The sequence below is a fragment of the Pelodiscus sinensis genome, chromosome 23 (genome assembly GCF_049634645.1).
Source record: "Pelodiscus sinensis isolate JC-2024 chromosome 23, ASM4963464v1, whole genome shotgun sequence".
NCBI lineage: Eukaryota > Metazoa > Chordata > Testudines > Trionychidae > Pelodiscus > Pelodiscus sinensis.
The window spans coordinates 15,897,516-15,924,560 of NC_134733.1; the positions used below are offsets into that span (position 1 = coordinate 15,897,516).

Sequence of the window (27,045 nt, forward strand, 5' to 3'; positions counted from 1 at the left end):
TGGTCAGTGGGGGAGTCCATGTGCTGTTCTTCACCGATAGGGGACTGAATATCATCCCTCTCCTGTTGGGTAGAAGTAGAGGGAGCATCTCCTGTGGGTGTTAGAGGAGCTTGCCCTGGGGGTAGAGTATCCCGGATTCGGGGGTGCGGAGAGTGTGATTGGGCATGGCCTGGAGACTTGAATGTTGAGTGAACAACACTGCAGGAGTGTGGCTGTTCACGATAATAGTCTCTGTGATGTCAGTGGTGAGGTGACGATGATACCCATAAGGAGAATGTCTAGGAGAGTATGAACTTGCACTCCTGTGTCTAGAGTAATATGAATGGGTTGGGGACACCGGCGATCTTGATCGCTCCGTGTAGTGCGATGGTGAACGAGAATGATAGGACCGGTAGTAGTGAGGTGGCGTGCGGGATCGACATGGGGACCTCCAATAACACCGTGCAGGTGATCTATATCGGTTGCGCTCATGCCTGTCTGAGAGGCGGGGAGGTGGAAGGGAAGGCTCCAGAGAGAAAACAGCCTATCGGGGCTGGGGGTAGGTGTGCGCACGTGTCAAGTTTTCCGTTGTGCCTTCGTTGGAATCATGATTGGCGGACTAGCCGGTATGGAGGCCAGGGAACCTGGCTGCAACATCTCCCGGTGTCGGGGGGGTATCCTTGGTACCGATGATGGTGATCCTGGTGCCGGCCGTATAGGAGAGGGTGACGGTGCCGATGATATTGGTCTCGGAGCACCCCGCGTCTTGACCAGTGCTGTTGTTGGTGCCAGTTTGCACGGTGCTGGTTTGTGTGGTGCCACTTCGGTTCTCGGTGCCAGGTCGGCTCATGGTGCCGACGCAGATGGCGCCAATTCAGGCTGTGCTGCCGTTCATGCCGTCGGCACCAGAGGGGAAGATACGGCCAGGCTAGGCGCAGAAGTATTATGGGCTTTAGATGTCTTGCCTGTGGTGTGCCTGGGTGACACCCCGGGGATTGTTGGTGCATCCCCTGCACTAGCACTTCTGGCCAGAGTGGGACTCTTCCCTCCATGGGACTTAAGTGTCACAGCAACACCATCCGCTGGGCATCCTGTAGATGGAGGCTGTAACACTCTGTTAAACAGCAGCATTTTCAGCTGCATTTCTCTGTCCCGTCTCGCATGGGCAGTTAGTTTAGAACAATAGTGCATTTCTGGGGGATATGGCCTTCCCCCAACCACCTTATATATCAGGAATGGCCATCCGATGCTGGCAGAGCGTCTCCACATGACGCACATTTCTTAAATCCCAGAGAGCCAGGCATGATGAGTCTGAGGCCATGAAACTGGGCCTGAGTGAACTGGCCAACTGACAGAAAACTATGTACAGCATTTTTCTTTTTCTTTTTCTTCTTTTTTTTTAAATGAACCACTAATAGAACTATAGGGTAGGGGCTAAATTGTGAGGAATAAGAAGTTTAAATGTGCTATACTAATTCTCTCCTCAGGATGGAAGTAGGAGCTCATCCCAAATCCATTTGTGACCATGGACAGTTAGGAGGAACTGGCGGGCTGGACCGCGTGACTCAGAAAAGGCGCCAACGGCGCGAGATGGCTTCTGAGCATGCGCGGTCTGCCAGGGGCTACTGCTACAGAAAAATCTCCGTGCTGCGGTGCTGGGATGAGCCAGGCATCTTTGATGGAGCACCCATGGGGACACTACTCGAAGAAGAACATAAGGTGATAGGTAACAGCCAGCATGGATTTGTAAAGAACTAATCATATCAAACCAATCTGATAGCTTTCTTTGATAGGATGATGAGTCTTGTGGATAAGGGAGAAATGGTGGACGTGGTATACTTAGACTTTAGTACGGCATTTGATATGGTCTCGCATGATATTCTTATCAATAAACTAGGCAAATACAACTTAGATGAGGCTGCTATAAGGAGGGTTCATAACTGGCTGAATAACCATTCTCAGAGAGTAGTTATTAATGGTTCACAATCCTTCTGGAAAGACATAACAAGAGGGATTCCTCAGGGGCCTATTTTGGAACCTGTTCTGTTAAATATCTTCATAGACAGTATGTTTATTAAGTTTTCAGATGATACCAAGCTGGGTGGGGTTGCGAGTGCTTTGGAGGATAGGGTCATAATTCAAAATGATCTGGACAAACTGGAGAAATGGCCTGAGGTAAATAGGATGAAGTTTAATATGGACAAATGCAAAGTAATCCTCTTAGGAAGGAACACTCAGTCTCACATACATAATGGGAAGTGACTGTCTAGAAAGGAGTGCTGCAGAAAGGGATTTAGGGGTCATAGTGAACCACAAGCTAAATATGAGTCAAGAGTGTGATGCTGCTGCAAAAAAAGCAAACATGATTCTGGGATGCATTAACAGATGTGTTGTGAAAAAGACACGAGAAGTCATTTTTCCGGTCTACTCTGCCCTGATTAGTCCTCAGTTGGAGTATTGTGTCCAGTTCTGGGCACCCCATTCCAAGAAAGTTGTGGAGAAACTCGAGAAGGTCCAGAGAAGAGCAACAAAAATTATTAAAGGCCTAGAAAACATGAGCTTTGAAGGAAGACTGAAAGCATTGGGCTTCTTTAGTTTGAAAAAGAGAAGACAGAGAAGGGGACATGTTAGTGGTTTTCAAGTATCTAAAAGGGTGTTATAAGGAGGAGGGAGAAAAATCATTCTCCTTGACCTCTGAGGATAGGACAAGAAGCAATGGGCTTAAACTGCAGCAAGGAAGGTTTAGGTTGGACATTAGGAAAAACTTCCTAATTGTCAGGGTGGTGAAACACTGGACTAAGTTGTCTAGGGAGGTTGTAGAATCTCCATCTCTGGAGATATTTAAGAGCAGGTTAGATAGACATCTATCAGGGATGATCTAGACAGTACTGAGTCCTGCCATGAGGGCAAATGACTGGACTCGATGACCTCTCGAGGTCCCTTCCTGTTCCAGCGTTGTATGATTCTTATGCCAGCAAATGTTTCCATTATAGACCTGGCATAACTAGCTGAGATAAAATATCATGAACTCGAAAGCATTTCTGAGTCTTCTTGCTAGAAGCCATCTCAAAAAAACGGGGAAGTCTAAAAAGGTTTAAAAACAGGAACTGGCTTTGTCATGTAGATACCCACCTCAGAGAAGGGAAAGTTTCTCGCTGTCATGCGGGTAGGCTTGAAAAGAGCAATGTGGGTACAAGCATACGGAGCACTCGTTTTGTTTCAGATTCTGTGCTATCATCTACGTAATTGTCTATCAGCGCTTTGGGTAGAGTTGGGGTTTTACCACATGCAGGCACTGCACTTTTCTTCCCGGTGAAGAGGAAGGGGTTAAAATTCAGCTGGGCTATCTTTTTTTTTTTAAGGTAAACAAAAAAAACAAAACCGCCACCCTTCAAAATCAAATTAAAAAGTGTGTCAAATTACATAGAACCTAAGGGCATGATTTTCAGTGATTCTCAGGGAAATCAGTGCTCAACAGGTCTGAAACTGAAGCCCAAGATGTATCATTTGGGGCTGATCTAAAGCCTGTTGAAATTAATGGGAGTCTTTCCCTTGATTTCAGTGGGGTTTGGAACAGATCAGAGGACCTGTGGGTGTTATTTGATTAAGTACATGGGAATTAGGTGGGAATTCTCCCAGCTGACAAAAGCTCATGATACCATCTACATGTTTTGTTAGTCTTTAAGGTGCTGCTAGACTATTCGTTGTTTTTTAAGTTTTTCCGGTTACAGGCTAACTCAGCTACCCCTCTGAAGCTAAGGTATGAGATTTACCTTCAATTTGCTCTTACTCTCTCACTCTTCCTTTCACACTAACAGGAGCTTTGTGCTTTGAAGTGCTTCTGTTCACTGTGCTGTGATTTGGCTGGTTAGATTGTGATTCTCAATTAATGGTAAACATAGCTCAGGGGTACGTAGAGGTCTTCCAGGGGGTTCATCAATTCAGCTAGGGTACGTCTACACTTGCTCCCTATTTCAAAAAATGAGAAGTAACATTAGTTCAAACCAAGGGGTTTGATTCGAACTAATGCATCCCGGAGCGCACTTCCTGGTTCAACTCAGCTGTTGAGCGGAATAACGCGCGGGAAAGATTATGCTAATGAAGCATGGGATATTTAAATTCCCGCTTCATTAGCAATTTTGGTTGGCTACATTTGCATCCCTAGAATAAGGGCGCAAGTGTAGACGTACCCCTAGATATTTACTTAATTTATAACAGGCACCATCAAAAGCACTAGTGAAGTCAGTACAAACTAAAATCATAGAATCTTAAAACTGGAAGAGACCTTCAGAGGTCATCAAGTCCTCTGCCCTCATGGCAGGACCAAGCACCATCTAGACCAGGGCTGTTCAACACATGGCCCGTGGGCATGTATATTTAACCACACATAAGTTGAGGCCTTCGGCACGTGCTATGAGTATTGTGGCCCCTGTGGCCCTTCCACAGTTGAATAGCTCTCATCTAGACCATCCCTGACAGATGTCTATACAACCTGCTCTTAAATATCTCCAAGGATGGAGATTCCACAATTCCTCCCTAGGCAATTTTTTCCAGTATTTAACCACCCTGACAGGAAGTTTTTTCTAATTTCCAGCATAAACCTCCCTTGCTGCAATTTAAAACCCATTGTTTCTTGCCCTATCATCAGAGGTTAAGCAGAATGATTTTTATCCCTCCTCCTTGTAACACCCTTTTAGATACTTGAAAACTGCTCTCATGTCTCCTCTCTGTCTTCTCTTTTCCAAACTAAACAAGCCCAGTTCTTTTTGTCTTCCTTCCAAGCTCATGTTTTCTAGACCTTTAATCATTTTTGCTTCTCTTCTCTGGACCTTCCCCAACTTCTCTACATCCTTCCTGAAATGCGGTGCCCAGAACTGGACACAATACTCCAATTGAGGCCTAATCAGTGCAGAGCAGAGCAGAAGAATGACTTCTCGTGTCTTGCTCACAACACTCCTGTTAATGAATCCCAGAATGATGTTTGCCTTTTTGGCAACAGTGTCACACTGTTGACTCATATTTCGCTTGATTCATATGTCATACAATGACTTGATTATACTGCCCTATACATTATACACTCACTGGTAAGTCCAGTATTTATATTCCAATTGGCTTACTTTATAATATAGTAAAAATGACAAAAGCAGCAATTTTTCAGTAACTGTGCGCTGTGATACTTTTTTATTTTTCTGTCTGATTTTGTAAGCAAGTGGATTTTAAGTGAGGTGAAACTTGGAGGGTAGACAAGACAAAACAGACTCCTGTACAGGAATCTGGAAGGTTGAGAGCCACCGGGCTCTATTATCATTCTGCTCCATCTGCCCTTGATAAAACCTGATGCCTTCCAATTCGTTGCTGATTCAGTTCCCCACCATTTTGCCAAAGTCCCTCAATCATGGCTTGTTACCTCTTGCTATTATGGTTTTAACAACTATACAACTCTGCTGAGGCACCAGTCCTGGCAAGACGCACCCCTCCACCTGCAACATACTCACACCCAACCGTCTTGGACCAGCTGGAGAACACGTGGCTTGCAAGAATGGCTGGAGGTCAACCCAGCTCCCCAGAACAGAACGGAAGGGCTCTGCCAGGCTCTCCTTGTGACACGCAGAGAAAGAACGCTCAAAGGTTCAAGGCCTCCAATGAAATTACCACAGTTTACATCAGCCCAGGGTCAGTCTGGCCCATGCGTGAATCTGTCTCCAAAGAAGGGTATTTCCTTCCTTTTCTCTTGCACAATGTTCTAAATGCCAAGGAAGAGGGACTGAAATAAAGGGCTCTGCTGTTCTACCCATAGGCAGCGGTTTTCAAACTTCATTGCACTGCAACCTCCTCCAGACAACAACAATTACTACACACTCCAGGGAGGGAGACTGAAGCCTGAGCTCATCCAAGCCCCACTGCCTCGGGTAGGGGAGCTAAAGCCTGAGCCCCACTTCCTCTGAAGGGATCCCCAACGCTGAAGCTCAAAGATAACAGACTCAGGTAGGGGCCTATAACCTCATCCCCACCACCCAGGTCAGAAGCCCTCTGGCTCTGGCCCCAGCATGTCTAAGCCAGCATTAGTGACCCCATTAAAATGGGGTCCTAACCCACCATTTGAGAACCATTGCCCTACGGTATTTGAATCCCCCCTCCATTTTATTTTAACTGTCCCTTTTACATTCCCTATAACTTTCCCTATAACTTTTGGAGGACCGGTAACATTCATTTGCATATTCATTAATCAAATGATGAATATTCAGATAAGTTGTTTCTGGTCCTCCCAAAGCCCCCAGTGCCAGCTTTAGCAAAGCTTTTGATATGTTCACCCACAATATTCTTGCCAGCAAGTTAAGGAATATGGATTGGATAAATGGACTGTAAGACAGAAAGCTGGTTAGACCAGGGTTTCCCAAACTTTTTACTTTAGTTGGAATTCTTTTTTTTCAGGACTGTTTTTTGCAGCCCAAAAATATAAACACATAAAAAACAAACTGAGAAAATACCAACCATATAACATGTCTGGTATTTTCTCATTGGGTACGTTTTATTATTACTAGATGTATCAGTTTGTAGTTTCAAACTGCCTGGCTGGCAAATGCGCTCAGGCTGCATGAGTGTGTCTACCAGCCAGCCAGTTCGCTACTACTTGAGGGAGTGTGGCGGGGGGAGGCACAATAGAATCCACGGGCCGGACTCATTCGTGCTTTGCAGGAGCGGGAGGAAAAGGGGGCAGTGCCCCGAGATCTGCATATGGCCGGGTCAGTCCCGCTCCCCGCCGGCCGATTCTCTCCCCCCTCCCTGCTCCCCACGCTGCGCCTCTGGTCAGCCCCACTTCCCCCAACCCCCTCCCAGACAGCCAGTTCTCCCCCGCTTCTCCTCCCAATATCCTTTGGCCAGCTCTGCTTCCAGTGGCCCCTTCTTTCCCTCCCAACACATCTTCCCCAGCCGGCTCCTGACCCTCGACCTCACGCCCCTGACAGCCCTGCTTCCGCTGGCCCCCCAATCTCTCCTGGCCAGCCCTGATGCCCCAGACAAGCCCTGCTTCCGGCGGCCGCTTCTCCCCTACTCCTCCTCCCGATCTCCCCCGGCCAGCCCCTCTGCTTCCGCTGGCTGCCCCTCCCCTCCCATCTCCGCAGCCCACCCCGATTCCTCTGTCCAGTGCTGCTTCTGGTGGTAGGTTCTCCCTTCCTCCCCGCCCAACCTCCCCTAGCTATGTCTCTGCCGGAAGCCGGAACATCTGGCTGCAGATTCCATCCAGGTCGGCTGAGGGCTTGAGGGACCTGGTGCCACACAGGTACTCTGGGAGCCCGGAACACCCCAGCAACCACGCTGAAGCTCGGTATTTTTTTCCTGCTGCCCGTAGTTTGGGAAACGCTGCCCTATAAGAAACAGGAAAGCTTAAAAAAAATCTACCTCAGAATCCTCAACTTGTCAGAGCCTGACCATATGGATTTGTTTAAAAAAAAAAAAAAGTCTTATGCACTCCAAGTGGTTGGTCCTGAACAGTTCTATACATTCAGGCTACGTCTACACTATGGCTGTCTCTACACTGGCGCAATCTCACGCAAAAGCAGCCACTCTTGCGCAAAAACTTGCTGCTCGTGTGGTCTTGCGCAAGTAAACTGATGTTCTAATGTATAAAATCAGGGCTTGTTGTGCCAGAACTCTGACACTCCCACTCAGGAAGCGCAAGAGCTCTTCCAGAAGAGGCCAGTGTAGACAGGCAACATGAATTTCTTGCACAAGAAGCCCCTATGGTTAAAATGGCCATCAGAGCTTTCTTGTGCAAGAGAGCGTCTACACTGGCATGGATGCTCTTACGCAAAAGCACATCTCTTGCGCAAAAGCACATGCCAGTGTAGACGCTCTCTTCTGGAAGGCTGTGTCTACATTGGCACCCTTTTCCGGAAAAGGGATGCTAATGAGACCAGTCGGAATTGCAAATACCGCGGGGGATTTAAATATCCCCAGCGGCATTTGCATGAACATGGCTGCCGCTTTTTTCCGGCTCGGGGCTTTGCCAGAGAAAAGCGCCATTCTAGACGGGATCTTGCAGAAAATAAACCCTTTTCCGGAAGATCCCTTATTCCTACTTTGCAAAAGAATTTTTTCGTGAGAACGTGCCAGTGTAGACGTAGTACGAGTTTTCTTGGCAAAAAATATGCTAATGAGGGACTCATTTGCATGAGTCATGATCTCATTTGCATATTTTCTGCTGATCTGTTTTTGCACTAGGCGATTTGGTGCAAAACCAAAAAGAAAATGTGCACACTGCTTGTTTTTGTGCAAAAACCCCTAGTGCAAAAACAGATTGCCAGAAAATATGCAAATGAGATCACAACTCATGCAAATAAGTCCCTCATTAGCATCTTTTTTGCCAAGAAAACTCGTAATACAGATGTAGCCTCAGGGTTGTAATCTCTAGATGATATGCTGATTACCCACTTTAGTCAAGTGATAAGGCCCCCAGAGGTATAGCAGTCGGGGTAGGCCTTGGAGTGGACTAGGCAATAGGGCATTTGCCTGGGGAGCGCAGGGAGGTGGGATTAAGTCCTGCTCCCCCTCCGCCCACCCACCATTGGAGCAGCCAGACAGCCCACACAGGCTGCCCCAGGGATGGCGCTGGCTCCCACATTTGGAAAGGAGGATAAGGGACCTGCTGGAGGTGGGGTGTGAACTGAGGGGAAAGGGCATCAGCCTCTGGAGTAAATAACCCTATGAAGTTAATCACGCCAAATTCCATGGCCCGGAGACCATCCTTCCCAGTCACCCAGATTGCTGCCGCCTCTGCTAAAGCCATTTGCAGGAGGGCAATGCAGCAGCTCATCACTTCTTTGATATTCACTACTCCACTGGGATGGTATCTGCCAGTTGTGTGTTGCAGCTGTGCAGCCTACAGGGCTGGCTGTTGCTTCTGGCTGCACACACACATTTTATGAATTAATCATGATTGACCTGTTAAGGTTCATTTGGGATCTGGCAGTGGCCCACATGCTGCCCAGCTCAGCACTTACAGAAATGTTCTATGGTGAAACGCATTTAGAAACATTTGGCTCTCGGGTAGGCTGTCTACACCCACGTCTGTCAGGGCTGATTCAGTCAAAGGCACCACTTCATGGCATATTAATGGGCATTTTTTAATCGCAGCAGCCCAACTCCTTCCTGGAACCCGGGAAGGTAGGGAAGATTATTATTCCCAATTTTTCAGATAGGGAAACCAAGATCCTGAGTGCCTAAGCAACTTGTGCAAGGCCACACAGGAAGTCTGGGGCATAGCAGGAAACCAAACCCAACTCTCCCCCATCCCAGCACAGCACCTAACCACTAGGGAAGCCTTCCTCGTGCCAAGCCAACAATGCCCAGTCCACTCACAGATCCCAGTCTCTGCTTGTGGGTGCAAGGACAAGAAAGTGATAACCAATTGCTGATGATCTCGCTTAGGTTCTTACATGATCCTCCATTGCCATAGCATCTGAGCATCTTCTATTCATTACTGCTTTTGTCCTCACAACAACCCTATGTGGTACGGAAGTGCTATTACCCGCAGCGAAACTAAAGTGAGTGACTTTCAGTGAGACTTCAGCTCCCAAGTCACTTAGGAACATTTGAAAAATGTTTGTTACCCTAAGTGACTGAGGAGCACAAGTGCCATTCAAAAGATAATGGTCCAAAATCTGTAGGGCCCAGATCCTCAAAGGTAATTAATTATACGTGCAGAGTCGTCCTTACCCATATGCAGAATATGCAGCTGTGTAGAGCACCCAGGGCTGGCCTTACCATGAGGCGAATTGAGGCAGCTGCCTGAGGTGCCAGACTGTGGGGGGCACCACAGTGTATACTGTGTAGGACCCAGAGTGTAGAAAATGGTGTCTGCTGCTGGTGCATATGTATTCTCTCTGCTCTAGATGCACAGAGATGGTGGAGCCCCATGCTGGAGGAAGGAGGGCACAAGAGACATAACAGGCAGGCAGGAGAAAAGGGGACATGGGGGCATCATTTGAGCTCCCCACCTCAGGTGCCAAAATGTTGTGGGCTGGCCCTAAGAACACCCAAAAATGTGGGGCGCCACTGGGTCTTAATATCCACCCACACGCCTCTTCCTGTCCGTGGTCTGTGGCTCAGCTTCCTCCAGAGAGGAGCTAGTCAACTTAAAAGTGAAAAAGCTTGCCAGAGCTTTGTAGAACATCGATGTGAAAGAGCCATTCAAGTGGAATGAAGCCATATCATAAGCATTTGCCAACTCCAGGTATATCCTGTCAGCTTCTCAATTTACTGTGTTAGTCGACAGAACCTCGGTTTAAAATTTGCTTTAAAGCAATTTCATGAGTGTGTTGAAGATTATAAAAATCACAGCTCTAGAATGTCGTGATTCCCTCCCCTCAGGTTGTCACTGGGGATACACCAGCTTAATAGAACTGCGTAGGGCCCCATAAACTCTAAAGCCATCCCTGTACATGCCTACCTCCCACAGGCGTTAGGTGCCTAAATACCTTTGGGGACCTGGGTCAACATTTTTGTGAAAATCCTGCCCTTGGTCTTCAGTTTCATAATGACTTGTACAAGTTGCCTCCGGCCTGTTGGAACACCCGGCGCATCCCGCGTTTTAACTCTGCAGTTGCACAGATACTACACACACATCAAATCACATTTTAGAGAAATGTTTTATTGACAAGTAATTCCTCCATTTATGATACTTAGAAAATAATACAAAAGTCTGTATACGATGTGTCTGTATTTCACTTTTGGAAATAATTTTTAATTACATTATATGTATAACATATAACCATACATATTTAAAAAAAAACATGTTTCTATATTACACGGGTCATTTTGGCACATAGGATGGTTATTTTGTGTACAAAATAAATATTTTTTTAACTACACCTTTAAGAGTGACATTGAAAATGAGCGCTCCCATCTCAGCTTTGCTAGCGCACTTTGACTTTTTCCCTTCATCTATTTCATACATTAAGGCATATGAAATTACATCCAAAAGCTGTTTAGATGAAAACATATTGCAAAATCCTGTAATGTATTAAAGGTATGCCGAATTCACTTCCGGTATATCTACACTGCAATTAAAAATCCATCACTGACTGGTACCAGCTGAATTGGGCTTGGGCTAAGGGACTGTAACTGTGGTGTAAAGTTTTGGGATCTGGCTGGACCCCCTGCAGTGGGAAGTCTCAAAGCGCAAGCTGCAGATGGAATTTGAACATCTACACCACCATTAAACAGCCCCTTAGCTAGTGCCAGCTGTGGGACTCTAATTGCAGTGGGGATAGACCCCAAAAGGCATGTTAAATACTGTGAAATATATATAAAATCACCACAAAGTTCAGCATGAGTGTGAGCACATGGAATATATTTGCATTTGTATATTGTATTTTACAAGTACAACCACAGTAAGACCCTGATCTTGCAAACACTTATATACATGCTTTGCTTTAAGCACAGTAGTAGTCTCCCTGGACTCTAGTTTTCGCATATTTGCAAGAATTTAGACCATAGGATCTAATAAATTATACCCATTTATATTAAACCAAAATACATAAAGCGTAATTAACATGTTCATTTGTACAGTGCAAGTGCAAATTCTTCACTTTTGTCACAGCTGGATCCCAATAACAAAACCTGCCACTTGTCAGTTTTCAAAACGTTCTAAAGATTTTCAGAGTACTTCAAACATTCATCCTCCCCCACTCTGCCAGGAAGGAAGTAACTATCATTACTCCTGCTTCACAGAGGGTCAAATAAAGGGATTCAGAGATTAGCCCAAGACCAGGTTCAGAGTCTGGATTTACAAGGGCACTTCCTACTGACTTTAAATGCCATTCTCCCCCTTGACAATATATGGCCCAGCGAGAAGACATGCAGCACTGCTGTTGCAGACACAGTTGGCATCCAGTGTAACATTTATTCACATAGTCTGTTCTTGTTCCTACTGAATTTAAATACCACACTAGGGCTACATCTACACTGGCAGCTTCTTGTGCAAGAACTGTTTTGCGGAAGAGTACTTGCACAAAAAGTCTTCCACAAGAGCGCGCTTACACTGGCATGTGCTTTTGTGCAAGAGATGTGCTTTTGCGCAAGAGCGTCTATTGCAATGTGGACGCTTTCTTGCGCAAGAAAGCTCTGATGGCCATTTTAGCCATAGGGACTTCTTGTGCAAGAAATTCATGTTGCCTGTCCACACTGCACTCTTGCACAAGAGGGCTCATTCCTCGTGGGGAGAGGAATAACTCTTCCAGAAGAAGCCCTGTTTTCCAACGCTGTACTGTAAATTTACTTCCGCAAGAACGAGTGTGCAGTGTAGACACCCAGCAAGTTTTTGCGCAAGAACAGCTGTTCTTGTGCAAGGAGCTGCCAGTGTAGATGTAGCCTATTGATTTCAGCTAGGAGCTGGATCAGTATTCGTTCAGTTCGAGTGTGAACTGCCACAAAGCACTCAAGTTCAGGATATCAGCCTGCGTCTGGATTGTCTATCGATTACCAGCAGGGTTCTGCATAGCTCTATTGTCAAGACATCTGCAGAAAACCCTGGGTGTTGCTACTGGAATACCAATCCATTGTCTGTTCCCAGCCAATACCTGAGTTCAAGAAAAGATATTACTGTATATGTACAAGAAGTCATGTGCTGCAAAGCTAGCAAGACAGCACCTTCATTCAGAAAGGGGTTTGTTGGGATTACTTAGCGCAGACTTATAATACTGTGGGTACAGAAAGGGGTTCAGAAACAACAGTGGAAAGCGGCAAGGATCAGTGACAAAGTGGCTTCACAGTTTGCAAGCTTCTAGCTATTTGGGGCTTTGCATCGTTAGCTCGACTTTGATTGTAATTTCATCCCCCCCCCCAGAGAGTTTCAGTTTAATTGTGATGTCAGTGAGAGAAGAATCCTCGAAAGCAACACCAACCACACAATGTATTCAGACAGTACGCCGGATACCCCAAGGCACCCACCTAGTTCCACTGAAGTCAGTGGATTAGCATCTGGCCCAGTAGTTACTATTTATGCTTCCATTGGAAGTTCTCTTTTCCTCAACTCGGCCCCCTTTTGCATAGTATCTACATTTGCTTTTCACTCCATCTGCTCCCACCCTTCACCTGCTCTTTCTTGTCTGCAGACACCCATCATCACAGGAAGTTCATGGTGATGCACATGAAGATAAACAGGAAGCACAAGAGGGTGTGTGTGTTTGCAGGTGAAGTAGTGGTGCAAATGCTGAGTGATAACGCCTGAAATGAGGACAAGTGATATGCTTGTTCACTATGAGCTGCACAGTTCCCCACTACTGTCTCTCAAGGCTGTGAGTGTAAAGACTCTGCCTTTCCATGCAGATTTGGATTACTCTCTAATCAGGGTTAGCAGGATGGTATTTACCAGATGAATGCACTGTATTTGCACAACAGGTACCTGGCTGACACAGACAGAAAGCAGCAGCATGGCTCTAGATTACACCCTCTCAACAAACGCTTAAAACCTGTTGGCTGTGCTACAGTTATTATTGTCAATGATTCTGTTGCCATGGCTCCAGACACCCTACAAAACAGTTTTGAGCAGGACAGACCAAGGCTCACAATCACAAGACAACAATGAACCCAAGCAAGATTCAATGGGGGCCACTCTCTCAGGGGGAGGGAGAGCCTCCAGGGAACCAGACTGGAAGGAGACTCAGATACAGGACCTTGAGTGGGGGTCTGGAGAAAAGAGGCCTGCATAGGAAGAAGAGTAAGGCTAGACTGTCATTTTGAAATCCTCTCGCTAATGCATTCTATGATTGCTAAATACAATACTAGGGGTTCAGAAAGCTCTGCTCATCATGGACCACTGGTGACAAACTCCCAAAGGGAAAAGCTGTAGGTTCTCAAACTCAGTAAGGACCTACTTGGTAAGCACAGTCCATACCCATGACTCAGTCAAACAGTGGGAGAATCACATGACTCTACTCCAAGAGAGGAAGAGGCATGAGGTCCAAGACTTGAGTGGATGCACTCAGAGAGACCAAAAAGGAGACAGTCATGCAGCCAGCCCTGGAACGAAGATCAAAACATATGTAATATTCCTTTACGTGAGGAGCATGTGTTACATTACTAGGCTACTCCTGTTTGGCTCAGTTGGCAGTAACATGTAGCATAACCGGGAATCAGTTTTTGATGAGACTGGAATTGGAGTCGATTTGCTCTTCCTGGATAGGAATTCGAAAGCTCTTTCCATCTGAAAAATACAGAGTAGAGAAACTTTCTGTACAGTGCAGGAGGGGAAAGACAAGCAAATGGCTCTTCTGGTTTCACACATATGGGAGCAGGAAGTGGATTTGGAGATAACTGCTTGCTGGTCTAGCCAATGCTGGGTATGTAACAGAAGTGGGTTGGGTTTACGGATCGCTTTATTGGTGCTGTGTATAACAAGAAGAGAGGCAGCAGTGGACCGATCCAGAATGATGCATCTCATTGGCTTTGCATAGAGTGCCTGCTCCCTGTCAGTCAAACCAAATTCATTCATTCTTGGAGGTGAATGAAGGACTTTGAGGTAGCTTACATGGACAGGGATAGAAAAGGGTCACAACTTCAGGAGACATCTTCATGGTTGGCCAGCAGAGCAGCCATTTTCTTATGATTTGTATATTATTGATTTTCTTCCACCCCCAACATAAGCAGGGAAATGGAAAAAAGAAAGGAAAAAAAGGAAATACAAATACAAAATGACACAGAGGGAAAAGTGCAAGTTATGACACGTGGCTTGACTCAGGTCCGGACCCTCCAACCTCTAGGATCCTAGGACCTTGGCTCTGAGCTGGGGCAAGCACAACGTGTGTTTAGTTGGATGGGGGACTAGGACTGAGCTTGAGTTTGAATCCTGGGCCTAAACTGCAATGTAGTTATATCCTGAGAGATGACATTATCCACCCTTCCCTTGCTACTAATGGTGTAGAGCAACAAGCTTTAAAACAGAAACTCACCATGTTGTCTGTTCACAGGAGGCCTCTTTGTCGTCTCCTTTTTGGCTGTCTGGATAGTCAAGAGGAGGATGGACATTCCAGATACCAGGAGCAACGTTAAGCAAATCAGAATGAGGGATAAGAACCCTAGGAGAAAAATAAAGGAAGACCATTACACGGTTGAGAGGGAGAATGAACTGCTGGCCCTGTGAATTGTTTCCATTCTGAGTGACATAAAAGGCAGGCACTCAGCTACCATGATGATGAGCACACCATGAAAACTTGCTAGCTGCGATAAGATGTCAAGGAGCATGATATTTGGTAGAACACATGAGAGAGTGCTGACTATTCCAATGAACACAATGCATGTTGAACTCTGTGGTCCAGGACCCTCTGGTCCAGCAACATTCGATGGGGACTGGACAGCGACTGAGAACTCAGCTGGTGGTTTACATGTAACTTCTCCCTGTGCTACTGGTATCGCTACAGGGAGTAGCTAGATAGGAACCACCGGTAGGCAGCCTGGAGGGCCAGTGGACTGGAAGCAAGGAGCGCAGCTTGGGGCATGGAGCTTTTGGCGGCTGGGGGGAAGGGAAGCCCTTGCTGGTTGGGAAGTCCCTGTGGCTGGGGACATGGAGCCACCAGTGGCAGGGGGGCAGTGAAGCCTCCGTGTCTGAAGGACCAGAGATGCTGCCAGCTGAAGGAAGGGAGCCTTGCCGGCCAGTGCAGGGTGGCAGCCAGGGCAATGCATTGGCTAGGAAGGGAGCCTCAAAAGAGCTCAAGACCCGACCTCCTCTGGTCCTCAAACTGCTTCCTTTGGGATCACTCAAGTTCCCAGGGTGCCGGACCAGGGAGGTCCAACCTGTGGCAGCCTTAGAATCAAGGCTACCTTAGAATCAAGGCTACATTCATGTCACAGGACTTGTGGTGTCCATGCTTGCCGGTTTTTAAAAGCTAGCCCATGACTACAAATGAGTAGGTGGTTAGGACAGCAAGAGGTTAAATCATTTCACAGAAAAACATGAGCACTGCCAAATTCCAATCTAGGATGTATGTGAGTGGCTCAGGAAGAGCAGGAACCCAGATCAGCAGAAATAAGTTGCTTCCTCCTTTTTGAGGAAGGAAGACACGTGACAGGTTATGGGACACTTGGGTTGGCACAATCGCCCTTTTCAAGCCTTGGTTTATTTTTTTGAAGCTGTCATTCTTTGTTGTGTATCTACAGAATGAGAGGAATGCTTAGGGAGGGGCTATGGGAAAACAGGTCTGAAGAAGAGAGGGCAGGCCACCTGGCCTATAGGATAGAGAGAGGGTATCCCAAAACTTGGGGAAGATGCAGACATGCTTGTGGAAAAGGGTAATGAGAGGGGTGGAAGGATGCAGAACTAGCAGAGCGAAAGAGGAAACAAGCAGGCAACAAGTCATGAGACGTTGGCAACAACAGGACCATGCTGGTGAGGAAGAGGATGTGGCATCTGTGAGGAGATGGGTTAAAAAAGAGGCTGATATACTTGAAGGAAAAGGAGTTTGGCAGTGGCATTTTAGACAGACTGAAGGGGAGTAAAACAGCTGTTCTCAGAGCAGGAAAAGGAGGCAACCACCAGAAGACAAGACTCAGCCTTCCCTTACCCCAGTTAGTCCCTGCTTGGTTGTCATTTATAACCTCCGGGTTGGAAAGGTTGTTTTGGGGGGTGAAGGTGGTGAGTGCTGCCGTAGAACTGTTGCGTCTGGGATCGATGACAAAGAGGTACAAGGTGGATGTTCGGAGTGTGGTAGCCTGTTCGCCCTGGTCGTCACAAATGGCATCTTCTGTTTGTGTCCCAGCTCTCAGAGTCTTTTTCCCATTAGCGGTGCAGCTGCCCGTGTAAATAGATAGTTTCAATCACAAATATAAAAGTGACCTGCACAGAGGCATGTGCACTTGTGGGGGGATGTTGAGGGCAGGGGGGAGGAAGGGCTTCTTTATGTTGTATAAAAGATATCTGGGTTTTTTTTCCTGCTTGCTCTAACACTTGAAATTCAGATGAATCCTGCAAGGGGGAAAAGAAAATCACTGCTCTTCTACTCTATAGCAACACTCAGTAGGAATTACCAACCTTTGCTCAACTAGAGAGAACACCTTGGGGTCAGACAAAAAGAAAAAGGGGTACAGAATTGCTCTCAGGGAAGAAAACATCGTTCCAGGCAGTGCATGTCGGGATAACATGAAAAAACTCCATGCTTATGAATTAAACTGTTTCTTTATGAAGAACTCTATTTACAGAGATGCTGTGGGAGTCGCTAGCATTCTCTAGTCATGAGTACACAGACCGACTTCCTGGAGCCTCCTCCAAACTCCTCTCTCCTCCAAGCTGTGGGTTGTCCCTTCAGGTTTCAAGTGGTTCCCTACAATCATGAATAGCTTCCCTGTGAGGTGATCGAGTTCTTTCCGGGTAGGTGAAATTTCCACTTGGCCATCTTTCTACTGAAGGCCTCAGAGTAGAAAAGAGACTATGCAGCATGCCCATGCATACCAATAGCTGACACATAACCCACTTGCTAGCATCTTAAAAGTCATCATGAAGACAGTCTTACTGTATTCATTGCTGGCTTATCTTTGGGAATTCTATACACCGACATTAGGACAAGTGAGAGAAAGACTGCTGTGTGCAAGAAACAAAAGTTGGATACGTACTTTTTCCAGGGCTGACATTTCTCATTGTTGCCATTGGAAAAATGTCCATGAGAACAAGGGACGCAATCTGAAAAATAGACAATATTTTAAATCTATGGTCTCCTGATACAGATTTGGAGTAGCTGTGAACATCCCTTAAACAAGCCTGGGGCAAAAGTGATGCATGCCCATTACAACACCACTTTACGTTTATAAAACAGCTTTTATTCCAGAGAGTGCCACACAAAACCAGAGTACATACAACAGAACCATTGAAAATTGCAGCTAGCATTGGGGCCTGTACAAAGGGATGGTGACATATTCATAGAATCATTGAATACTAGGACTGGAAGGGACCTCGAGAGGTCATCGAGTCCAGTCCCCTGCCCTCATGGCAGACCAAATACTGACTAAACCATCCCTGATAGACATTTATCTAACTTACTCTTAAATAGCTCCAGAGATGGAGATTCCACAACCTCCCTGGGCAATTTATTCCAGTGTCTGACTACCCTGACAGTTAGGAACTTTTTCCTAATGTCTAATCTAAACCTCCCTTGCTGCAGTTTAAGCCCATTGCTTCTTGTTCTATCCTTAGAGGCCAAGATGAACAAGTTTTCTCCCTCCTCATGACACCCTTTTAGATACCTGAAAACTGCTATCATGTCCCCCCTCAATCTTCTCTTTTCTAAATAAACCCAATTCCTTCAGTCTCCCCTCATAGGTCATGTTCTCTAGACCTTTAATCATTCTCGTTGCTCTTCTCTGGACCCTCTCCAGTTTCTCCACATCTTTCTTGAAATGCGGTGCCCAGAACTGGACACAATACTCCAACTGAGGCCTAACCAGCGCAGAATTTTTGAACACACATAACTCCTCTCCCCCCTTTTTATTCTGTTTCCTAGTAAGGTTCCTTGCATTTCCTTCAGATTGTTTCTGGAGATTAAAGAGGAGAGATCAGATGGCAGCATTTGCCCATCATTCTGTTAGCAATTGTCCTGGAGACAGAGATAAATTATAAAGCAACCAGCAGAGACTTTTGACTGGGAGGAATACAGTCATAACCCTAAAAAAGCTATTCACTCACTTTTTCCTGATGCAGATTCCTCTGATGATGTGTCAGCCAGGGTGTAACCCCTCATGCATGTGCAAACTGCATCTGATCTCTTATCACACTTCTTCACCTCTATTCTTCCCCTCTCTAGGAGCAACAGAGTTGGGGAGGTGGTAAGGGAGAGAGAAAAATCAATTAAAAGCATAAATGAAATCAGCCTCGTGCTCAATATTCTGCACTGGCAAATGAGAGACATGGACGTCAATTCTTCTCTCTTCAACTCTTGCTTGCATGGACTACATCAAAATATTGTCAGAATTAAAAAGAAATTTAAATCATTCTTACAATAGGTTGAAAATGGTATTTCCCCCCCAAAATGTCATGTGTCAGCCCTCTGGTGAGTAGAAAAGAAGAGTAGGTGATGGAGGAAGAAAAGGGTGTAAGGAGAGATCCTAAGGGGTTTGAGGAGATATTCTGGGGACCCCTTGCAGAGAAGTGGCCATTGTGTAGCTCGGTAGTTTTTCAAACTACGGGTCACAACGCAGGACTGGGTAGGGGAATGTCGGGTGCTGGGTCTCGTTCCTGCAGGGGGATCAAGTGACCAATGGGGGGGGGTGAAGGCAATGACCTGCCTGTCCTGGCACTGCAGACTGCGCTGCACCCCAGAAGCAGCCGGCAACAAGCCCAGCTCCTAAGCGGGGGAGGGGAAAAGAGTGCACAGGGCTCCATGCACTGTCCCTGCCTCCAGCACTAGCTCTGCACTCCCATTGGCTGGGAACCTGCTGCTGGCTGCTTCTGGAACACAGCATAGTCTGCGGCACCAGGAGAGGCAGGAAGCTGCCTTAGCGCCCCCGCTGTATTACTGACTGGGAGCCACTCAAGGTAAGCCCCTCCTGCTGAGCCTTGACATCTCCAAAGTTGGAGCCCCCTCCCACACCCCAAAGCTCCCCCCCTCAGCCCCACCCCAGAGCCTACACTGCAGTCAAATGATGTTGGGAGACAGGCATCGACAATTTTCTTTCAACTGGGTCATGAGAAAAAAAAAGTTTGAAAACCGCTGGTGTCGCTGACTTACTTGCATTGCAGGCGGTGCAGCGTTTGCATTTATAGTAGTTATGGTTTGAGTTATAGTATCCATCTCGGCAAGGGACACACTCTGTACCTGAGGTTACTGTGCAGCGAGTTTTCATTTCCTGGCCTGTGACAAAGGGACACATGTGGACGTCTAGCACAGGGAAGCTGATATTTTGATCTCTCAAATAGACTAAATCAAACATCTTCTGTCCACTTAAGCCCATGTGTGGGCTGGGATTGTGCTTAGGAAGAGGGGACTTTTGCCTTCAAGAGGCCTGAGGAATCTGGCCCTTTGTGCCACTGACCAGGCATTCACAACCATGACCCAGTTCTAGATAGTCTGAAAACCTAGACAGTGACCCGTGTCTGTCCCCTTCACCAGTGCATCCCAACCAGCATTTTTCTACTATGGAATCTTTTGAATTATTTGAATGTCAGGGTTTGCAGCTGAAGTTGCATACAAGGGTCAATTTACCACTGCAGCTTTGCAATCTCTCTAATATTGTGGCTTTGCCACAGTTCCCCCCACCACAATAAAGTCATCTGAACAGCCTGACTAGTTCTCAAGGAGCAAAGAGATGCACTGGATGGGAAATGCCCGCAGGCAGGATAGACCGATGATGGCATGCAGCAATTAAACAGTTAACAATAATGTGCTCGTCTATTGCATCTTTCTGCAGGGGGATGTCAAAGCACATTAGTTAAATGAAGCCTGACAGCCTCCCCTCTGGGGTATCCATTCATCCATCCAAGCTCTTACATTGGCACTCATCAGAGGAGCAGATGGAATCACAGAATACTAGAATTGGAAGGGACCTCGAGAGGTCATCAAGTCCAGTCCCCTGCCCCCACAGCAGGACCAAGTACCATCTAGACCATCCCTGATAGGTGCCTGTCTAACCTGCTCTTAAATATCTCCAGAGATAAAGATTCCACAGCCTCCCTAGCCAAGCTATTCCAGTGTTTAACTACCCTGACAGCAAGGAAGTTTTTCCTAATGTCCAACCTAAACCTGCCTTGAAGCAATGGGCTTAAATTGCAGCTTGTCCTATCCTCAGAGGTCAAGGAGAATAATTTTTCTCCCTCCTCCTTGTAACACCCCTTTAGATACTTGAAAACTGCCATCATGTTCCCTTCTCTGTCTTCTCTTTTCCAAACTAAACAAGCCCAATTCTTTCAGTCTTCCTTCAAAGCTCTTGTTTTCTAGGCCTTTAATCATTTTTGTTGCTCTTCTCTGGACCTTCTCCAATTTTTCCACATCTTTCTTGAAATGTGGTGCCCAGAACTGGACACAGTACTCTGGCTGAAGCCTAATCAGTTCAGAGTAGAGTGGAAGAATGACTTTTTGTGTCTTGTTAATGCATCCCAGAATCTTTTTTTTTTTTTTTTTTTTTTTGCTTGCAACAGTGTGATACTGGCTCATAGTTAGCTTGTGGTCCACTATGACCCCTAGTTCCCTTTCTGCAGTACTCCTCCCTAGACAATCTCTTTCCATTCTGTATAGATATTGTGTTCCCCTTTTTAAAACAGGAAAATAGACCCACAGATCAAATGACAAAGTCATGCAGTGACTCAATAACAGAGCCAGGAATAGAATCCAGAAAAACTAGCTCTGTTTTATAAAGACTTGCAGAACATGATAGAGTATTTGATATTAATCGATAGGGGTGGGGTCAATAGAGGGCTCCTGTTTGAAACAGGGAAGTAGCTATAAAATTGTAAAATAAGTTTCAGTAGATGGATAATACTCTGAGTTGAGCAACGTTGTTCAAAAGGAAACAGTTATATGCCCAAACCTGCAAATTCCCCTTGACTTCTGAGCTTACAGGATCAATCAGTATGATCCAGATCCTCATAGTCCTGAAGTATACTAGGTATACATCTCTCAGTCTTCTCTTCAGAGCACTTCCTCCTGGCTAAAACTCAAAGTACATTGTTGTATATATAGAATTGGAGGATGGAGGAGGTGGGAAATTAACGCTAATGTTTCATAAGAACATAAGAAGGGCCACACTGGTTCAGACCAAAGGTCCATCCAGCCCAGTATCCTGTCTGCCAACAGTGGCCAATGCCAGATGCCCCAGAGGGAATGAACAGAAAAAGGAATCATCATATGATCCCTCTCCTGTCATCCATTTCCAGCCTCTGACAAACAGAAGCCAGGAACGCCATTCCTACCCAGCCTGGCTAATAGCCATTGAGGGACCTAACCTCCATGAATTGATCTATTACTTTTTTGAACCCTGTTAAAGTCCTGGTCTTCACCACATCCTTTGGCAAAGCGTTTCACAGGTTGACCATGCTCTGCATGAAGAAAAACTTCCTTTTGTTTGTTTTAAAGCTACTACCTATGAATTTCATTTAGTGAGCCCTAGTTCTTATGTTATGGGAATAAGTACAAAACTTTTCCTTATTCACTTTTTCTACACCAGTCATGATTTTATAGACCTCTATCATATCCCCCCGTCTCCTCTTTTATAACCTGAAAAGTCCCAGACTTTTTAATCTCTCCTCACATGGGACTGGTTCCAAACCCCTCATCATTTTTGTTACCATTTTCTGAACCTTTTCCAATGCCAATACATCTTTTTTGAGATGAGGCAACCACATCTGTATGAGGTATTCAAGATGTGGGCATACCATGGTTTTATATGGAGGCAATAAGATATTCTGTCTTATTCTCTATCCCTTTTTTAAATTATTCCTAACATTGTTTGCTTTTTCAATTGCTGCTGCATAGTGAGGGGATATTTTCAGAGAACTATCCACATTGACTCCAAGATCTCTGAGTAGTTATAGCTAAATTAGCCCCATCATATTGTATGCATAGTTGGGATGATTTTTTCCAATGTACATTACTTTACATTTATCAACATGAAATTTCATTTGCCATTTTGTTGCCCAATCACTTAGTTTGGTGAGAACTTTTTGAAGCTCTTCACAGTCTTATTTGGTCTTAACTAGCTTGAGCAGTTTAATATCATTTGCAAATTTTGCCACCTCACTGTTTACACTTTTCTCCAGATCATTTATAAATAGGTTGAATAGGATTGGTCCCAATACAGACCCTTGGAGGACACCACTTGTTATCTCTCTCCATTCTGAAAACTTACCATTTATTCCTATTGTTTCCTGTCTTTTAACCAGTTATTAATTCATGAGAGGACCTTCCCTCTTATCCCATGGCTTTCTTTACTTAAGAGCCTTTTGTGAGGGACCTTGTACTTAGATTTCCAGAAAACCTTTGATGCTACATCCACTGGATTCCTCTTGTCCACATATTAATCTACTAGAGTTCAAAGAACTCTAGTAGATTAGTAAGGCATGATTTCCCTCTACGGAAACCATGTTGACTTTTCCCCAACAAATTATGTTCATCTATGTGTCTGACAATTTTATTTTTTTACTGTAGTTTCAACTCAATTTGCCTGGTTCTGATGTTAGACTAATCACTCACAGTTTCAGTTTTCTTTTGTACTCAAATCGGTATTAGTTCTTTGTTTCATTTCTGTGGTCTAGCAGCACTGGTGTCTTTCTTGGCATCATCCAAGTATGAACCCCCTCCAGAAGTTAGAAATTGATTCAGCCTCCTTCGACTACAAAGGGAGTCCGCTACGAAGGCAGGATGTGTAATATGAACACCTACCCATTTCTAACATGCTTAAATTAGCTTAGTATTCAATAACAACTTGATTAACGCCACCAAAATAATTTAACTTGGGCTAAAACAGTTGTCAGAGAAGTCTGGATTCAAATCACTAACTCAGAAGGGACACATAACAGAGATCAGAGGAGTGGGGTGGTACAATGGTTCAAGTAGTGATCCTGAGTTCTACTTCTATGGTACAGGGCTCTGTCTGTTTCCCCATCTGCATTATCCCAATATTATTTAGCCGACTCATCCATATGTCAGGAAATAATCAAATCACATTTGTAAAGTGACATAAAACACTTCTTCTCGAATAGTAGAGAAGTGTACGGGTTTTATCAGCTTTACTAGGTAATCTATCCCATTTGTATGTTTCAGAATTTGATTTACTCTTCCAGGAGTGCTTGTTTTAGATACACACAGCATTATACCAAAGGAACATCCATATGGACAGAAAGCTCTCCCTGTTAAATGCTGGTCAGTTGTGCCAGGTTTGATGTCTTGAATCTCTGCCCAGAAAACTTGCATATCGTGGATAGGCGGTTGGTGGGTTTTTTTTGTTTTTGTTTTTTGCACAAGGAATGAGGCACATTCATGTTGCCACACCAGCTAATGTGACAATGCTACACTTTCAGTACTTTCATCTGAATTCAGAATGCTTCTCAAACATTAGTTTTCATATCACTTTTGAAGTGGGTAAAAATTCACTCTGGTTTCTGTTTCACAGACGATGAGATGAAGGGATTAAATGACTTGCCCATGGTCAAATAGCAAGTCAGTGGCAGAACTGGGAATAGACTCAAGAGGTTTTGAGTCCCCATCTCATGCTCTAGGTATCGAGGGATATTCTCGCAAATGCCCTGTAATATGGTGTCGTCTGGTAGCATTCAAACTTTTTTGCTGGAGAGCCCTTTTATATAGCAAGTCTTTGTGTGTGATCCCCTCCTTGTAAATTAAAAATGGGGGCAATTTAATTTAATGGAGGCTCAGCCCCAAGGAACTGACAGCTTGTGGGTCCCATAAAACCACCCTGCAACACCCTAAGATATCACAACCCACAATTAGAGAACCCCTGGTATAGACTAATTGAAAACAAAGAGCAATCGTTTTAATGCTCAGTACTTCTAAAATCCAGCTGCAATTAATTTTTTTTGTATTTTCTTATACACACACTTGCTCTTGGGAAATGAGGATCACACTTTTCCCCACCCCACTCATTCATTTTCTTTAAGTTTCACTGGATGTGAACAGCAGCCACTCGTACTTTTCCCCACCCCACTCATTCATTTTCTTTAAGTTTCACTGGATGTGAACAGCAGCCACTTCTGAGAATGAGTTATTCTCATAACCCATTAACTTGCTATCTACTATACATCCTACACACTCAGGAAACAGATTACTCCCCTGAATGGAGAATGTTCCAAGAACTAGCAAGCAAGATTTGGGGCATTTTCTGAGTAACTGGGAGCAAATTCACATGAACAAAATCAAACTGAATCACAGATTGATACCCACAATCAAATGACCTTGTATCATGGAAGATACTGTCTATATCCACAGTCTTGACTCCTGCATCTTCATATGACCATTTCCAAAGACTGTATCCACTGCTACATCTCCATAATTAACTGCGAAACTGTAAAATTCTCCCGAGGGGCAGGAGGGAACAGGTCTCCCAAGTCTAGAACTGACTTGGTAGTTTCTGACTAAGCCACAGCCAGTGGAAACTCCTTCACCACACTAAAGAGAAAAAGTTGCATGTGAGCTTGGAGGAATTGTACCCACTTACCAGGGATGGGATGCATCCCAGAATGATGTATGCAAAACCTCACAAAACTCACTAGCTGTGGTTATATCCAGAGGGGGCTCATGTAGCAATCTGTCTCTCAAAAGCGGGGATGTGTTACAACCAGTCTCGGAAAAAACTGATTTCAGTTTTTGCTGCAGTAGCTAATGCAGTACACATTTTACATGGTGGGGAGGATGGAACTGTGAAAAAAGATGCTCGAGCAATTCTGCACAGGATTTTTGTTTTAATTTTAACCTCTTGCAAAAAAGGTGCATTCACACAATCTAATCATCCTGCAAAGGTGAGAATGTACCTTTCCTTCCCTTTCTGTTAGCACCAAAGCCACTTTCTATTAACAAACGGCCCACTGTACAATGCAGCATCACATGCCAGTTGTGGTTACTCTGGGTTGTCAAGTAATTTCTATAATGATATCCAACAGCGGCTATATTTTTTCGGTACTTTTCCACCTGCTCTACTCTGACTACAGAACTGTAGTTCTGCTCTAACAGCAGCTGTGAATAAGAAACCCTTCCACCTCCCCTGACAAAACAAAATTCAGTTTCTTCTCCCCCTCCCCCCCAAAAATGTACGAGGAAACAAGCATTCTATTTATTTTACCGAATCATTGAAGCAAAGAGAACTGGATGAATTACGTGAAGCAAAGAGAATTAGCTAACATCACAGGAAGAGGTCTGCATGGCATGTGGACCAGAGCACTTTAAAAATTCAAACACACCTGCCATCCATAAATCTTGATCTTTTCAGTGATATTTGGCATGCCTTGTTTTTTCCCCCCAATAGGCATGCATATGGTCATTCAGCACTTTTTAACAAACAAACAAAAAGGGCTCCTATGTCCATCAGCTTTTAACCAACATGCCATTTACTCCTAATCTAAGATGAGCCAGACAAATTAGTTCTGCTGTTGGCAGGCAGGCTGTACTAGTGCTCCCATAGCACAGCAAGGGGAAATTTTAGGAACAAATAAGCCCATGTAGACAAGTCTTTGAAGATTTCATTCCTTAGAGTAATGCATAGGGTTTCTTAAGGTTACCTGCTTAAGTTACAGAAAGAGTTTGTTCCTAACTAGACAATTTTAGACATTGTGTGAAACCATTTTATAATTCATATGTAACATTTCTTACATCTCAGTAACCTTTTCAGTTCACAAGATTATTCTCTCCCTCCCCACCTTCATTACGTGCTGGACTTTCATTCTACATCTAGCAAATAGAGTCACTATTAAGTTAATAATGACGACTTACCAGGAGCACACTCCTTGCAGCATTTTCCATGTAAGGGATATTCATTTTGCCCACAACTCAGCCCTGAACAGCACATAGCAGAGAACAGCAAGAACAACAAAACAGCAGTAAAAGTACAGATACATTTGGCTAATCCTTGTTCAACCATTCTGACTCTTCACTTCACCTCCAAAAATGTAAACTCTAGGAGAGGTTGAACCTAAACTGCTAAAGGACAGGAAGGCAATTCATATGTCTACAATGGGGAAATTCCCAGCAATGTAATACGTCTTTTCAGCTCCACCTCTTATTTTCCTTTCTTCCTGAAAGGAAGCGAACACTTTCTGAATTCTATGAAAGAGGCCACATGTCATTTCTTACTTTAAGTTTTTATTAGCAACAAACCATGCCCTTCCTGAGAAATCCCAGCCCTAGCCTCTCCTGTTACGTAAGCTGAAGCCCCATCACTCATTTTTAAAGCCAGAAGGGGCGCATACAGAATGGTTTTGCAAGAATTCTTTGCAAATAGCACTCCAGAGACTGTAAATGGGGAGGGCTTTAAAGGTAGGAGAAAGGAAAGAGGGTCCATCATTACTGGGGGTAGGTCTACGCTAGCTCATTAATTCGAGCTAGGTAGGCAAATCAGGCAACCGGAGTTGCAAATGAAGGCCGG

At 45.0% G+C, this 27,045-nt stretch overlaps 1 protein-coding gene and 1 long non-coding RNA gene across 3 annotated transcripts; one reads left to right on the top strand and one right to left on the bottom strand.

Moving 5' to 3' along the window:
* Positions 1-297: 297 nt before the first annotated feature.
* On the top strand, positions 298-15,082 carry LOC142819399 (uncharacterized). The gene is made up of 3 exons (XR_012897269.1): positions 298-447; positions 1,467-1,698; positions 14,946-15,082. It is a non-coding gene; the product is annotated as an uncharacterized LOC142819399 (long non-coding RNA).
* Positions 10,532-27,045, bottom strand: TNFRSF4 (TNF receptor superfamily member 4). Of its 2 annotated transcripts, XM_014575521.3 has the most exons (7): positions 26,394-27,043; positions 19,689-19,811; positions 18,647-18,760; positions 17,581-17,647; positions 16,536-16,762; positions 14,928-15,053; positions 10,535-14,182 (listed from the first exon to the last, which is right to left on the bottom strand). In XM_014575521.3, exons 1-7 carry the CDS (start codon positions 26,539-26,541, stop codon positions 14,112-14,114), a joined length of 876 nt encoding a protein of 291 aa, XP_014431007.1. In that variant the 5' UTR covers positions 26,542-27,043; the 3' UTR covers positions 10,535-14,111. The 2 variants fall into 2 exon arrangements, with proteins under 2 accessions (XP_075762389.1, XP_014431007.1); XM_075906274.1 differs by lacking the exon at positions 19,689-19,811 and having other exon boundaries at positions 10,532-14,182; positions 26,394-27,045.